Source organism: Castor canadensis, chromosome 7 (assembly GCF_047511655.1).
Source record: "Castor canadensis chromosome 7, mCasCan1.hap1v2, whole genome shotgun sequence".
NCBI classification, from domain to species: Eukaryota; Metazoa; Chordata; class Mammalia; order Rodentia; family Castoridae; genus Castor; species Castor canadensis.
The window spans coordinates 147,247,035-147,263,028 of NC_133392.1; the positions used below are offsets into that span (position 1 = coordinate 147,247,035).

Sequence of the window (15,994 nt, forward strand, 5' to 3'; positions counted from 1 at the left end):
AAGCTCAGCAATTCCCACGTGGAATTCTTCTTTATAGCCAGCCATGCCTTGGGCTCAGATTCTGTCTGGGTAATCACATGCAAAATTAATATTCTGCTCCAGGATAAAAGCTGTAAGAAAAGCAAGTGCAGCGATTACACAGTACATTTTGGTTTTAGATTGTCCACTGCCTGCCTTTGTCAAGTATAAATGTATGTGCACTCCAGCACTTTGTCATCAAGGACAGAGGGCAGTGTTGGAATAGCTTTTAGCTTGTAGTCTTCTGAGATACCTGGGTTAACTGAAACTCTTGTTAAGTAGGAAATTGTGTTATTGTGAATCAATCGTTAAACTTAATTTTATAATCAGTGCTTTGATTTGTAGATCAAAAGAAATTAAGGTATTTGAAATTACTTTTCAATTTAAAATGGAGACTAGTGATTGATCAGATTTACACGTTCAGAGATTAATTGCCCATAAGCTGTGACCTGTAGCTAATGTGATCCAAAAGCAGTTGTTTTCATATCATTTTCTGTTTTCCCCTTCCTCTTTGTTTTCTTTTAGTGGTATGTGCTAGACAAGTGTTCTTCCATTGAACTATATCCCAGCTTCCTTGAATTTTCCTATTTACGAATATTAGTGTATGCATACATGTATTAAATTATTTCAATATTGTTAAGCTTTTTATTAAAATATTCTGTTTCCTGCACTAGAGGCAGTATATATCATATTTATTTGTTATGGATTTTCCTGTGTCACTACTCCACTTTTTGAGAAAATTAAAACATCTGAGTAGCTTAGTGTGCAGTTCCTGAGCTGTGTCCTTTGGGTGGTGCTGGAGGCTGAGCTCAGGCCCTCTCATGTGCCACACATGCTCCTCACCACTCATCTGCACCCCATCTTCTTGCTATCTTTTTAAACATTTTCAAATGTGAAGAGTTTTTCCTTTGATCAAAAATAATTTTGTCGTGCCATGTAATTTGTGAACATAACATTAAGTTTTATTGTTGTGCCATTTGAAAGACCATACTATAATCTTAGTGGTATCACATAACCTACGTAGTGTGTTAAGTTTTTGTTTGCTGATCTTTGGAGCCTCTTAATATATCAGTGACTTTCATTTTAAGTAGAGTTAGATGCCATAAAAATAGAAAGTGCCTCAGTGTTGTCCTAGCTTAAAAATATTGTTTTGTGTTGCTTTTTATGCTTCTCCTTTCTCCATTCAAAAATATTAAAAGCTTGAAACAACTCAAATGTAGCAACGTAAACTTAAAAGCCTTCCCACAAGACATAATCACTGCAAATAGTGGCTTTTTATAATGGAGCTCATAGAGGTACAACTGTGTGTTGCTTCCCTGTCAATATGCTGCTCTTTTTATTTAACAGCTGCATTTTTTTTTTATTATTCATATGTGCATACAAGGCTTGGGTCATTTCTTCCCCCGTGCCTCCACCCCTCCCTTACCACCCACTCCGCCCCCTCCCTCTCCCCCCTACCCCCTCAATACCCAGCAGAAACTATTTTGCCCTTATTTCTAATTGCATTTTATTATGTAAATATAGTTAGCTGATTCTGTTTCACCTTTTCATAATTACTGCACAAGGCACAGATGTAGTAAGGATCTTTTTGTGTTCTTGTATCTTCATCTTTGCATCATTTTCAGATTATTTCTGAGATATAAATTCCTAGAAATTGTTGGGTCAGAGTTAGACACATTGATGATTGCCACATTCTGACACATAGGCACATATTGATTAATTTCCTCCAAAAGCAGATCCAGGCTTGTTTCTGCATACTTTCACCAATATGAAGACTATGTGAGTCACAGCAGTTTTATTAGTCTGATATATGAAAACGACAACCAGGGTTGAGGCTTATCATTTTCAAAGTTACCACTGAGCTTTAACCATCATCTCACATTTGAAGTTACTTACTTGTATTGTGTGTGTGAGGCACACAGAGAGGAGGCAGAATGTGTATCTGGTCAAAAAAACTTCCTTTGCTCATTTGTCCACTTGAGGCTTTGTGTTTGTTTGTTTTTTGCAGCACTGGGGATCGAGTACAGGCCTTTCATTTATTGGGCGAGTGTTCTGCCATTGGGCTACACCTCCACCCCTACTTGAGGTGTTTTAGTTGTTAGCAAATGTTTTTTGTGTACATTGCATGTGTTAAAAATGTTAGTTAAGGGGGTGGTGGAGAGGCCCTGAGTGCCAAAAAAACGTTAGCTGTTTAACCTGGAAAGCCCATGGACTACTAGTCTAATCTGAAACTTTTCTGTCATCAGAGAGCTCCAAATTGGCAGCCACAGCCCGAGGACAAGTAGGAAAAGCAGAAAATTGAAAAAGAGGTGTAACAAGAAAAACAAAGTGCTTGTTTTGTTTGTTTGTTTGTTTGTTTCTTTTCTCTTGATATGGGACTTGCTTGGTAGGTGCTCTACCACTTGAGCCATTCTACCAGCCCTTTTTTATATTGGGTATTTTTGAGTTAAGGTTTTGCAATTTTCTTGGTCTCTGCCTCCTGAGTAGCTAGGATTACAGGCTTGAACAACCAGCACCTGGCTACAGAGTTCTTCTTACTACATAGCATATTTTGTCATTAAAGTTTTAAGTCCTTATTTCATTTGTCTGTAGAGGTTTCTGTTCAGCTCCTACAAGAAGAGGTAGATGAAAATGACATGACATGACATGCAGATGACTAACTTGTTTTATGACACTGTGTTCTGAATACCTTGACTTGAATTAATAGGATATGTAAAATTTTCAAATTGAAAAAGGAACATTTTCTTACATAACCTAAGTCTTTAAAAAGTTAACTGTCATTAAGATAATTTTCTTGCCTTTTAAGGCAAAGAAATATAACACTTCTTTGCAAAACTGTAGGAATCACTTGGATCCAATTTTCAGAATTAAAGTTTTCTTTGCTCAAAATGACGTGGAGTGTTATATCTGATGCACATAACTTTTAAATACAACATCCAAAGCAGTTATTGTCTGTATTCCTTTTGATTAGATGAGTCAAAGGAAGAAAGAAAAGAAGAAGAGGAGGAACTAAATTTTAATGAAGATATTCTGTGTCCACATGGTAAGCTGAAAGCATAAACTTGTTGTTAGCTTGACCTTAGCATCTCATAAATATTTTATTCAGTGTTCTACACTTTCTCTTAGGGACTTGGCCTAAGATGGCAGCTGTGGCTGAGGAGATGGTGGGTGTTTTTGAGACAGGCTCACTATGTAGCCCAGGCTAGCTTTGAACTTGAGATCCTCCTACTTCTGCCTCCTGAGTGCTGGAATTATATATAGGTGTGTTCCACTGTGCCAAGCTTTGAAAGTCTTTTTTTTTTTTTTATGGTACTGGGTTTGAACTCAGGGCCTCAAGTTTGATAGGCAGTTGCTCTACTACTTGAGCCTCTCCCCCATCCCTTTTTTGCTTTAGTTATTTTTCAATTACAGTCCAAGTTTTTATGTGTGTGTGTGGGTGCTGGCCTAGACAAAGAGCCTCCTATTGACACCTGGATTCTACTGCCTCCTACTGACAGATAGGTATCATGATGCCCAGCCTTTTCATCGAGGTGGGATCTCATTAACTTTTTGCCTGGGCTTGCCACCCTAATCTCTGCCTCGCCAATAGCTGATACCGTAGGTGCGAACCACTTCTCCTAGCCAAATTACCATTTTTTTTTTAATTTCTATATATTTCCAAAGCCCTGTGTATATTTAGTATATCACAAATTTTGCGTGAGTTGGTCATTGGATTATATCCTCTTAGAAGACGTATTGCTACCATAGAGTTCAGCATTTTATGGTAAATACTATATAGCCCATCAAGTTTTATTATTCAATTCACTTAATGTTCCTTTAATTGAATAGCCTGTCTACTTAACTATAACTTGTTTATTATATCTAGTTTGCTTAGAAGTTGGGTATTGTTTTGTTAAGTTCCTTTTGGGTGTTCTGTGGCCCAAATGATGATAGCTTGAAGTAGATTTTGGTGGTGTGGGGAACTGTTCATTCAGAAGCTTAAACTCACTGTTACCTAGATTTCTACTTTTGCCAGGTGAATCTTTTGCGTGTTTGATAATCTGATTATGTCTGCTGAATTAGATGTCTCATGACTGATGTGCTCTTACATTGGAAAGATTGCTCACTTAACAAATTTAGATTAGGTTTCTCTTTTCAGATTTAAGAAGTAATGTTACTTATTGCAGGACGTAAGTCTAATTTCTAAAAACTCATATGTCGAAAGTTAAAGTGGATTATTGTGAGAAGTGTGTATGTATATGTGGCAGTGGGGTTTGAACTGTGCCTTGTGCTTGCTAGGGTCAGGCTTAATCACTTAAGTCACACCCCTATCTAGGACTTTAATACCAACCAGACTGCAGTAAAATGACTTAGTAGAAATTACTTTCCTGATTTCAATATAAAATTCCATTCTTTTCTGACCTTGTGAGTAATATCCATGCAACACAATACTGAAATCTGTTTTGTTGCCATTCCTTCACCAGTTCACTCCCGCATTTCACATTTTAAAGTGTGTTTTTATCCTTTTCCATTTCTGAACCCCACACATACATGAATCTTTACCAAGCCGAGGGCCTCAGGCATGCTAGGCAAGTGCTCTACCACTGAGCTACATCCCCAGCCCACTCCTTTTTTTTCTTTTCCCCATTCCTTTTTCAAAAAAAAAAAAGAAAGAGGAAACAGCATATAAATTACAATTTCCTTGGGTTTCTAAGTTTGGTCGTGGAAAGCTGCCTTGCTCTTTTTTATGGATGCATTATATATCACCACAAGATAGTGGAGTTTTGTAATACAATTAGCCTTTTTTTTTTTTGGTGGTGGCATTGGGGTTTGACTCAGGGCCTGATGCTTCCTAGGCAAGTGCTCTTACTACTTGAGCCACTCCACCAGCCCTGCTTTGTTTTTTAAAAATAAATTCCCTAGCTGTGCATGGTGGTTCACAGTCGTAATCCCAAGTATTCAGGAAGAGGAGTTCAGGAGGATTGAAATTAGAGACCAATCTGGCAAAAATAATTGGGGTGTGATAGGGCATGCCTGTGATCCCAGCTTCCTTGGAAACATTCATAGCAGGATGACAGGATTATGGCCTGAGGCTAGCCTAGGGAAAAAGAAAGACCCTGCCTAAATAATTACCTAAAGCAAAAAGAGGTGGGAGCATGGCTTAAGTGGCAGAGAGCCTGCTTCTGCTTGGCAAGTATAAGGTTCTGACTTCAAAAAAAAAAAAAAAAAACTAATTGTGACTGAGGATAAGACATAATGGAGTGAGTTTTCGTAGCCTCAGAAGAAATGCAAATGAACATCTTATTCAGAAAGAAAGTAAATGTTTGTTTACATTGTGACCTAATTCCTCTAGTAATAGGTTTATTAAAGTGTTTTTTTGTTTGTTTGTTTTGGGGGGGGTGTTTCTTTTGGTGTGTGTATTAGTAGTGATTGAACCCAGGGCCACTTCACACAAGGCTAGCAAGCACTCTACCACTAAGCTTCAACCTTTTTTTTATTTTAAGACACGGTGTTGCTTAGGATGGCCTCAAATTTGTGATGATCCTGCCTCTCCCAAGCAGCTGTGTTTACAGATCTACACCACTATTCCCGACTTGAAATACTTTTTTTCTTTGGATTATTCAAAGCACAGTAAGAGGTGAAGGGTAGAAGTTCTGAAGATGCATTTTCAGGAATTAGAAATTACAGATCAGGATGACCTGGGATTAAATCGCAGCTTCACTACTCACTAACTGGTGACCCTGGTATATTCATCTTTCTGATTCTGAGGGAGTGAGTGAGTTTGCCAGGGTTTGAATTTAGACCTTGCACCCGCTGGGCAGGCTTTTGTTATTTTTCAAATAGGGACCCATGTTCTTGCCCACACCAGCCTGGACCACAATCTTCCTGTTTATGTTTCTGCTGTAGCTAAGATGACAGATGTGCACCACCACACGCTGCTTTTTATTGGTTGATGGGGGGTTGGGGGGGAGAAACGGGCTCACAGACTTTTGCCTGGAATGGCCTTGAACCTGAATCCTCCCAATGTCCTGAGTAGCTAGGATTACTGGCGTGAGCCAGCATGCCTGGCTCTCAGCTCATTTATTCTGTGATATTTATTACATACTTAGAAAGACCCTGGCTTTCTCACTCTTAATACATCTCTAGGTGCCCTGCCAATGGACACAGAAACAAATGGTTTGGGAAGCATAATGATGCTTTTCTAGGTAGTGATGCTTTTTTGGTAGGTGAGTTCACTTATTTGGGAATGCTAAAACAATATAAAATAAGATTACAAATAGAGTTAGGGCCCTTTTCAGGTCCTGAAAAGCTAACTTTGTAATAAGCTGAGTGTAAACTGAGGAGGGACATTCAGGTTGCTCTAATCTTGGTGTTCTGAGATCTTGAGAAGAGGCATGGTGGCTGTGATTGGTATTCTTGTTGTCTTCTGAGATTTTTGTTTGTTTCTTCTGACATTTTTGAACATCCAAGTTTTTTGTTGTTTTTTTTTTTCCAAAACAAATTGCAAACACAGTGTGGTTGTATACACCTATAATCCCAGCACTCCAGTGGCCAAGGCAGGAAGATCTGGGGTACACAGTGAGACCCTGTCTCAGAAAAACAAACAAAACAACAGAAAAGTCATGTAACAAATTGGAGGTAGTGCTTTAATTGATATGTAGATTATTTTATTGTTTAGCTCTGAATTGATAATTTTCAGAGAATAGGCCTGAGATTTATAGAACCTTGTAAATATCTCTTTGGTGATTTCAATAGCAATCAAATGGTAGTCTAAAGTCTTCAGGGAATTATAACCTTTGGGTGTGGGAATGAATGAAGTGCAGTGAGCCCTGGTCCTGCCCCTGCAGAGCTGGTAAGTAACAGGATGGGTGAAAGCCCTCTTTCCTGATGCCATCGTGGCAGGGAGAAACATTCAACCATGGGTCTACCTTGTACATTGGTCTTTGTCCTCTGGTTTCTCAACCAGAGACCTACATTGAGTTTATAAAATTGGGGTTAATAGCTAGCTCCTTTAGAATTAAAATGAAATTAAAATCTTAGAGAGGGAATATCTGTGTGTCTCTGTGGCTGTGTGTGCATGCACTGAAACCCAGGAATGAACCACAGAAAGATGGGAAAATAAGGAGAGAGAGTACCTATTATTTTTCTTAAGTTTAAGAAGTAGGAAGTAGATACTTTTCATCCATTTTTTAAATATCTTTTTTTTTTCACTCAGGGGAGTTATGTATATCTGAAAATGAAAGGAGGCTTGTGTCTAAAGAGGCTTGGAGCAAACTACAGCAGTACTTCCCAAAGGCACCAGAGTTTCCAAGTTACAAAGAATGCTGCTCACAGTGCAAGGTACCAACCTCTGCTGGCATCTGTGGGAATGGATGCGCCTCCCTGGCTTGCCTCCCAGGGGGAATCAACATGGTACTTGTAATAGGGGTGTAAGGAGGAGGCACGCCATGTGATCTCAGCAGGAGACAGCTGATTGCTTCTTTCTCTTCCAGATTTTAGAAAGAGAAGGGGAAGAAAATGAAGCCTTACATAAGATGATTGCAAATGAGCAAAAGACTTCTCTTCCGAATTTGTTCCAGGACAAAAACAGACCATGTCTCAGTAACTGGCCAGAGGTATGATTCCCAGAAAGGGAAGACTTCACCTAACTTTTTAAAGGACTCCCAAATTCCCAGTAAGTTTCAGAACAGCCTAGAGTTTCTCTCACTGTCACTCATTTCGATCTCTAATCAGAGGATTATCTCCAGCATGCTGTTTCTTGGGAGAGGCATCTAGTTCCATTTTCTTCTAACACTTGATGAAGGAAGACAATGTTGTATTATCATAAGGAATTTGTGCTAAGAATGGGATGAGTTAATGTGGTTTTTTGTGCTTCTTACATTCTAGGAAACGGATGTCCTCTACATTGTGTCGCAGTTCTTTGTAGAAGAGTGGCGCAAATTTGTTAGGTAGAAATCAGAAGTTTCTTACTTCACTTTTTTTGGGGGTTGACTCTTAGTATTGTTTAAAAGAGTTCATGGATTCCATTCATGGTATCCTTCTTGAGTACTTTTCCTGGCATTTATTGTAAGTCTGACTTTTCTATCAAGGAAGTAAATAAACCCAAGAAAGATATTTAATTTTTTTTACATGTCCTTAATTAAAAATAATCATTTTAAATCTCTTTCTTCATGCAGTAGTGAGGTGTATTTATCCCCTCTGTCTCATTTGAATAGAAAACCTACAAGATGTAGTCCTGTGTCATCGGTGGGAAACAGCGCCCTTTTGTGTCCCCATGGGGGACTCATGTTTACATTTGCCTCTATGACCAAAGAAGATTCTAAGCTGTGAGTTTCTTCTCTCCATGTGATTCCTAATGGTTAATAAAGTATGCCTGGAAAATCTCACCCAATACAAAGTCCTTTAGGAGTGTAGCCAATCAGTGAATCATGGCTTTTTACCTTGTGTGTTCTACCAGAGTGCACACTTGTCTTTACAGTGAGAAGATAGTCTACTTCTCCAGCTCAGCTCACGGTTGCCAAGGCTTTTTGTTCTTTGTGTCCTTCCTTGTCCCTCCTATTGATCAGACTCTGTTTCTTTTCTCCTAACGCTGCTGGTAATAGCATCATGTCTTAGGCAGACCTCTTTTCCACAATCACATATCAACATAGCTGTAGTTACTTTGTGTGTAGCTGCCACCCATCCTAAAGTAGGGAAAGAGGCCAGGGATAGCGGTGTGCACTTGTAGTCCCAGCACTCAGTAGTGTGTTCAAGGCCAGTGTGGCCTGGGGAGGGAGGTGAGAGATAGAGAGTGAGTGAGTTTAAATTGTGTTTTAAAGCTTTAAGATTGGGGCTGGAGGCATGGCTCAAGCGGTAGAGTGCCTGCCTAGCAAGCACAAGACCCTGAGTTCAAACCAGAAAACCAAAAAAACCAAACAACTTTAAGATTATTTAAAGGAACTCCATTAATACATAGTTTCTTCTAGGTTTTGCCACAGGTCTCCTTATCACTTCCCTCTCTCCCTTTCTTCTTTCATTATTACTGTGAATGCTAGACATTTAGTAAAATATATCTAGTAATAAAACAAATGTATGCTACCTGTCAGCTTAACAGTTACACAATTCAAGTGTAGTTGAAGGCCCCTTGGTACTGAACCCTTTCTTCCATTCCTACTTGTAGTAGCCTTGCAGTAGCAAAGTATTCCTTTTAATAATAATAATAATAATACATGCTCAGGAGGTAGAAATAGGAGGGTTGTGGGTTCCAGGCTCAGCCTTAGCTACATACATAGTAAGACCCTGGCTCAAAAACCCAATCAAAATTAAGAATGATACATGCACATAGTAATTTCTTACATGTGTGAAACCTTTCACATAAAGGGCATTATCTTGCATTGTTTACTCTCCCTGTGTTTTGATTTAGCTGTGTTGATTCATGTAGTAGCAGTCCGTTCAGTTTGACCAATGCTGTAGCATTCATGTGTGAGAAAAAAATGACTGTGCCTTGATGGTGATGCATCTTTTCCCTTCGATTTCTTTTCATTTAATATTGATGTCAGTTTTGATTTAGGGGATGATGGATTATGTTAGTTCTAATCTCCATGTGTCTTAAGGCATGTTGTGTTTTTTTGCACAGTATAGCTCTCATATGGCCCAGCGAGTGGCAAATGATACAAAAGCTCTTTGTTGTGGATCATGTAATCAAAATCACAAGGATTGAAGTGGGAGATGTAAACTCTTCAGAAACACAGTATATTTCTGAGCCTAGTAAGTTTTCTTACTGCTTTTGGTTTCTGTAGTTAAAAATTGACATTTTTAAGGGGAAAGGAAGGGTACTTCAATACCATATTGTCTGCTTAAACTTGAAGGTTAAGTGGCGGTCAAGACTCTCTAGGCAGAAACCATCATAGAAGATCTCATTATTTGTACAAATATTTGTGAACACTAATTGGGTCTCCTTATTGTTAATATTTGCACATAGTCGAATACATCAATTAGTAAGAAATATTACCGGTGGTGATTTAATTAATATGCACAGTGACTTCATTTTTAAAATTTTTTAAATTTTTTTGCTTTGTTGTGTTTTTCTGGTTTTGGCTGTACTGGGGTTTAAACGCAGCCTCATACTTGCAAGGCAGACGCTCTACCACTTTAGCTACTCTGCCAGCCCTGCACTAGTCACTTTGATGCAGGTTTTTAGGTCTTGGTTTTTTGACAGTGATTTCTCAGCCATTTCTGCTCTCTGTTTTGTAGAACTCTGTCCAGAATGCAGAGAAGGGTTACTGTGCCAGCAGCAGAGGGACCTTCGAGAGTACACCCAAGCCACCATCTATGTCCACAAAGTTGTGGACAATAAAAAGGTATTGGTCCCTCTTGTGGCCATAACTGGTAATGATCAAGCTTGCCTTCTAGCTTTGATTCCGCCCCCCCCCCGCCGGTGGGACTGGTTTGAACTCAGGACTTCACACTTGCAAAGCAGGTGCTCTGCCACTTTAACCATGCCTCCAGTTCCAACCTTGCTTTCTAACATGCTACTGGTTTTCATTGACCGTGTTTTTATGTCTTCTGTACTTTTGGCTTTAGAATTGAGATTGGACAGAGGTGAAAATGAACAGTTGTGCAATTGTGTGTGGATTTTGGTCTTTTATTAATTTGATATGTATTTACTGAATGTCAGCTGTGGGGCAGGAATGGTGCTAGGGAGACAGTGATGAAGGCAACTGACAGGGAAGATTAAGACTAAACTCATAAATCATAACAGAAATGAGTCTGTGAAAGGAAATGTAGCAGGGCTGAGATGCTGACCAAAGTGGGAGTCATAGTGTTAGAGAAGGAGTGGACAGGAAGGGCTTGTTGGAGGAGCATACTTGAGCACTCACTATAAGAGACTCAGGCTAGCATGAGGGTTCAGCCAAAGGAAACAAAGGCCAAAGAGGGAAACCTAATGTGCCCAAGCAATTGGCACAGTCCACTGGAACTTTTTGCATGATGCACAGGTTTCACATGCTATGCACAAATAGCCACTAGCCTCGTATGGCTGTGGCGTACTTGAAATGGGCTAGTGTGACTAAAAATGACTAAGGACCTGAACTTTTACTGGTAATTCACTTCAGTTTAAGTAGTTACATGTGGCTAGTGGCTATCATAGTGCCCAGTGCTACTCTCAGATGAAGTTTATCCCAAGACAGATTATGATCAGGAAGGAACAACCAAACTCTCTCAGTTTCTCACATCATGCACCAAGGATTTGTAGTTTTATTGTAAGAATGAATGTCAGCCCCTGGAGAATTTCAAGTGAAGTCATGCTGTGATCTGGTTTATAGTTTAAAAAGTCACCCTGGCTATTATGTTTAGGATTGGCAAGAGCCTGGCAGGATTAATCAGGGCCAGTGTAGAGCCTCTTGGTTGATCTGCAAGGGTACATGTAACAGGCATGTTAGATTCCAGAGCACTTTTGCTATAGTAGGAATGGCTCTGGGGTAGATCCTGACCTGGATCTCCAGGCATCTCACCAATTTGATTCCAGGGTTTGGGGATTAAAGACAAAGTAGAATGTGTTTAATTTGATCTAGTTACCAAACTCAGTGTTTCAAGAAGGCTAACTTAACAAATATGCACTAAAGATGTAGGGTTCTGCTTTACAATTTAAAAACTAAGGCCTTTATTTCCTAACTTGTAAGAAAATGAAGTTAATGAATATAAATACCCCAGCTTTCCCTCTAGAATTTCCTTAAACATTTTGTACCTGTATACCTAGTATGAAATAGTGTCTGAATCTGCATTATTTTGAGTTTGATATTAACATTTCACAGTGTTCCGTAAAAGAGCATTTTCTCCATTCTTCATTTAAGCCACCGCACTCAAGGCTTGAAAAGACTTGACAGTCAGTATCTTTGGCAAGGAGTGGAGCACCTTTGAACTTCTGCAAAATAACATCATTGTATAATATAATTGTACAAGCCCCATTATATAATAACTGCTGTGCAGAGACCTCTTAAGTTAGTGGTGTGCACATTACATACAAGAATAACAAAGTTTAAAAACCTAAATGTTAGAAAGTGTGAAAAAAAAACAGGGAGCACCGGGTTCCTGAGCCAGTCCTGCACCCTCTATAGCATGTCTTCCCAGGACCTGACCCACTTCTCTTTGTGCTCCTGATGTATTCAGGTGATGAAGGATTCAGCGCCAGAGTTGAATGTAAGTAGTTCCGAAACAGAGGAGGACAAGGAAGAAGCTAAACCAGATGGAGAGAAAGATCCAGATTTTAATCAAGTACGTGTTCAAACTGCTTTTCATTGCCGTTCACTTTTCTCACAGAATAGCTACTCCAGGCCGACCTCTCATGCCCTGTGTGGGATGTTGATTCTCAGTTCCCTCCCTTGCTTTTCTCATTCTTTAGTTTGTGGCTACAGTACTACAGTACTAGTTTCTCTTTAAAAGCCATGGACCACATTTCTTTCAGAATGAATACATTTGTTACTGTTAAGAAGGGCTGAAATATAATGTGACATTTTTAGCTGGAAAACAACACTAAAACAAGATTCATATCTTGGTGTGTCACTTAATCTTGGATCTTTTTTTTTAATTTTCTCAATGATAACTTTTATTGTGTTTTGCAATCTTGGATCTTTAAGTTAAAGAAAAAATTAGCAGATTCTGTGTGGCATTGCAAGCGAAATAAACACCCTAATAGCAGCAGTAGAAGAGAGAGGTTTTGCTTCTTTTTTTTTTTTTTTTTCCCTATGCCCTTGGATGTGAGAGTTTTGCTTCTCCAATTGAGGTGTCAATCAGCTGACCGGATCAGTTGCTCTGTTAGTCTCTCATCTTCCAGACTAATCAACTTAAGTTTTTCTATTAAGATAGACTGTTTTCTAGCCAGGTGTGGTGGGGTGCATCTGCAATCCCAGCACTTGGGGGAACTGAGGCAGGAGGTTCTCAAGTTCGAGGCCAGTCTGGGCTACATAGCTAGACTCTGTTTCAAAGCAAAAATAAATAAAAAGAAGAAAAGACAAAGATAGACTGTTTTCTGTTAAGATTTTCTGTTCCTCCCCAGAGATAATTGTCTTTTTTTTTTTGAGTTTGTGTTTCTTTCTTTTTGTACTTGTTAGCATGTAATAATTGTACAGGGGGTGGGGGGGGTGGGATACATTGTGACATTTACATATGTGCTTACAATATGTCTTAACTAGATTTCACCCCTTCCATCATTCCCACTCACTCTCCTTGAGAGAATTGTCTCAAAGAACAGGAAATAGTATAGGAATGTGTTTTGTTGCTGTATGGTATAGGATAAGTTTCTTAGCAGATTCTATAGATATTTTAAATTCAAGAAGTTTCTACTCAGTTTTGTTTTCTAATGGATGACATACCTGTTTTTACTGCTAAAATAGGGTAGTCAAATTGTGGTTAGCGTTCTTCCTGAAAGATTAGAAGTGCTGTAGTGGCCATCTGTTACAGAGCACAGCTGTCTGGGCTCATTGGCCTGTCAGTGCACACTGATACTGTTGCTTTATGTCCACCATTGATGGAAAGTACATGACAGCATTTGTTTTCCATGGCTTGTTGGAACCTCATAAAATAACCTTAAAACACCTATGAAGGATGGAGATAAGGCAGTTTTATGCCCCGCTCTGTGACAGTGGACAGTCTGTCTGTTAAAGTACTTCTGCCAAATTTGAATTTCATTCTATCAGTCTTGGGGGACTCTTACCTTCAATGCTAACCATATCTATACCATTTTATAGGAATTCAGTTTTTCAGTTTTGAGAGGGTTTTCTTTAGTAATACCTGATTAAAATCTGAATATAGATGTATGTTCTGTGTTCCTTGGGATGACGGAATTTTGTTTTGTTTTGTTTTGGTGGTACTGAGGTTTGAACTCAGGGCCTCATGCTTGCTAGGCAGGCAGTCTTACACTTGAGCCACTCTGTCAGCCCTTTTTTGTGTTGGGTATTTTTCGAGATGCAGTCTCCTGAACTATTTTCCTGGACTGGCTTCAAACAACGATCTTCCTAATCTCTGCCTCCTGAGGAGCTAGGATTACAGGCATGAGTCACCGGCACCCAGGTGTCTCTTGGTTTTATGAGAGAAGGTCTCACTGTCTCCCAGGCTGGCCTTAAATTCTCTATCCTCCTGCCTCAGCCTCCTGAGTGCTGAAGTCACAGACGTGAACCACCATGCCTGGCTGTAATGTCTCTCACTAGGAGTTTGCAGAACAACTTCGATGCCCTCTAACTGTTGTTACTTCTTTGTTTTTATGTCTTTGTTTCTATACAGTCCTCTCTTACAGGAAGGCTCACACATCCATCTTGATTTAGGATTCTGTTCTTTCTACTTCTGTGGAAGTGCCATATTGGTTTAGTTATTATTTAGTTGTATGGTTTAAGGATCAGTAGAGAATCTGATCTTTTTTCAGATCTTTTCTTGCCTTGCCTATTATCACTAACTTATTCTCCATTCTGTGCTAAATTTTATAAATCAGTTAAGCTTTATGTGTCTTTTTCTTGTCCTTAGTTTTTGTTACTTCAAGCTTTGCTTTTCAGCCTAAGAGTTGTTTAGAAAACTCTTTACATTTTCAAGTGCCTTAGACTTTGAAAGGCTAATTGTTTTGAATGTCTAGTTTTATTCACTGTGGTCATAACCACAGCAATGTTTTTGAAGTGGATATGGAATTCCTCTCCGTTGTGGATAAAAACAGATTTTCACATTTATAAATATGATAGAGAATGTTGAGGAGGATTGCTCGTTATGCTGTAATTATTTTTTATACTTTATAATTTTCCTCTTTCTTCCTTTTCCTTGTTTGGATGTTGTAATATTCTAAAATGTTTTAAATATTTTAGGGTCAGAAAAAAATCCCAAGTTTAACCCTCTGTTTAGAAAAGAGTAGATAGTCCCTGAAGAATAGCAAGTCTTTTCAATATGTCACCCTCCTTACTTTTCTTTGTGATATGTCATAGTGTCTCAGAACACAGGCATATCCTATCACCGCTGTGGTAAATCCCTGCAATAAAAAATGATGTATTTATGCTTGTCCTTAATGAATTGCGCAAATCCCTTTCCCTCTTCTCTAAGCTAGATCAACCCAGGTCCCTTGGCCGTTATCTAAAATTTAGGTTAATGATATACTCAGTACTGGCTATCACTTAGGTAATTGCCAAGCCTTCGTATACCAGTGGGATGGTTTTTGTCAGTTAAATTGGATTTAAACTCTGTGTATTTAAAGGAAAATAATTCTAGGAAAATCCTTCAGACCCATCTAGTATTTTTTTGAAAACATATCTTGTTTGATGATCATGGCTTTATTTTTTTGGTTGTGTTTTGTACTTCTAAAGTAAAATTACATATTATAGATACTTTCCCTTATAGTCCTAATTGTGGAATTCGGATCCAGTTTGACCTTTTCTTTCAACAGACAAGGTCAGAAAAAATATTTAATAAATTCTTTGATTTTGTATGTGGGGGTAGTTAACTAATTTTTCCTTACACGTTTTGGAATCAGCTGTGTATCCATATAGACCCGGGGCTCAGGTGGAGCTGAATCAGGCCTTGTACAGAGTCTTGCCAGTGGGCAGTACTTCAACCGATTCTCACCTCTGTCTGCATCCTGACCATCCACTTTCTGAGTCTGCAGAGCCCTGTTGGTAATGAATGTCGACCACAGTGACCCCTGCACCCCTTTACTTACCACAGCTGACAGTGACAGACCAGGAATCAGAGCAAGAGCTGCAGTATTACCTCATCCAGATCTAATTAAGCCAAATAAAAAGTTGCTGTCTAAATCCTGCTTTCATTCTCTAGCCTGGTTTCTGGTTTGCAGAAGAATCGACTACTTGTTAACTTTTTTTTTTTTCTCAGTACAGGGGCTTGAACTCAGGGCCTCCACCTTGAGCCACTCCACCAACCCTTTTTTGTGATGGGTTTTTCAAGATAGGGTTTCTGGAACTATTTACCCAAGCTGGCTTTGAACTGTGATCCCCCTGATCTCTGTCTCCTGAGTAGCTAGGATTACAGGCGC

General features: G+C 39.1%; 1 protein-coding gene across 6 annotated transcripts in view; it reads left to right on the forward strand.

The window, feature by feature from the left end:
• The window catches only part of Usp48 (ubiquitin specific peptidase 48), a 69,818-nt gene that overhangs the window by 37,862 nt on the left and 15,962 nt on the right, over positions 1-15,994 (forward strand). For 5 of the 6 annotated variants that reach the window (XM_074081064.1, XM_020177131.2, XM_020177129.2 and 2 more), the window contains 8 exons: positions 2,990-3,061; positions 7,214-7,338; positions 7,491-7,613; positions 7,885-7,946; positions 8,214-8,324; positions 9,614-9,744; positions 10,231-10,337; positions 12,145-12,249. In XM_074081064.1, coding sequence (XP_073937165.1) covers positions 2,990-3,061; positions 7,214-7,338; positions 7,491-7,613; positions 7,885-7,946; positions 8,214-8,324; positions 9,614-9,744; positions 10,231-10,337; positions 12,145-12,249 — 836 coding nt within the window. Of the gene's footprint in view, positions 1-2,989; positions 3,062-7,213; positions 7,339-7,490; positions 7,614-7,884; positions 7,947-8,213; positions 8,325-9,613; positions 9,745-10,230; positions 10,338-12,144; positions 12,250-15,994 lie in introns of those variants that run through there. The other variant, XM_074081068.1, reaches the window with a different exon arrangement.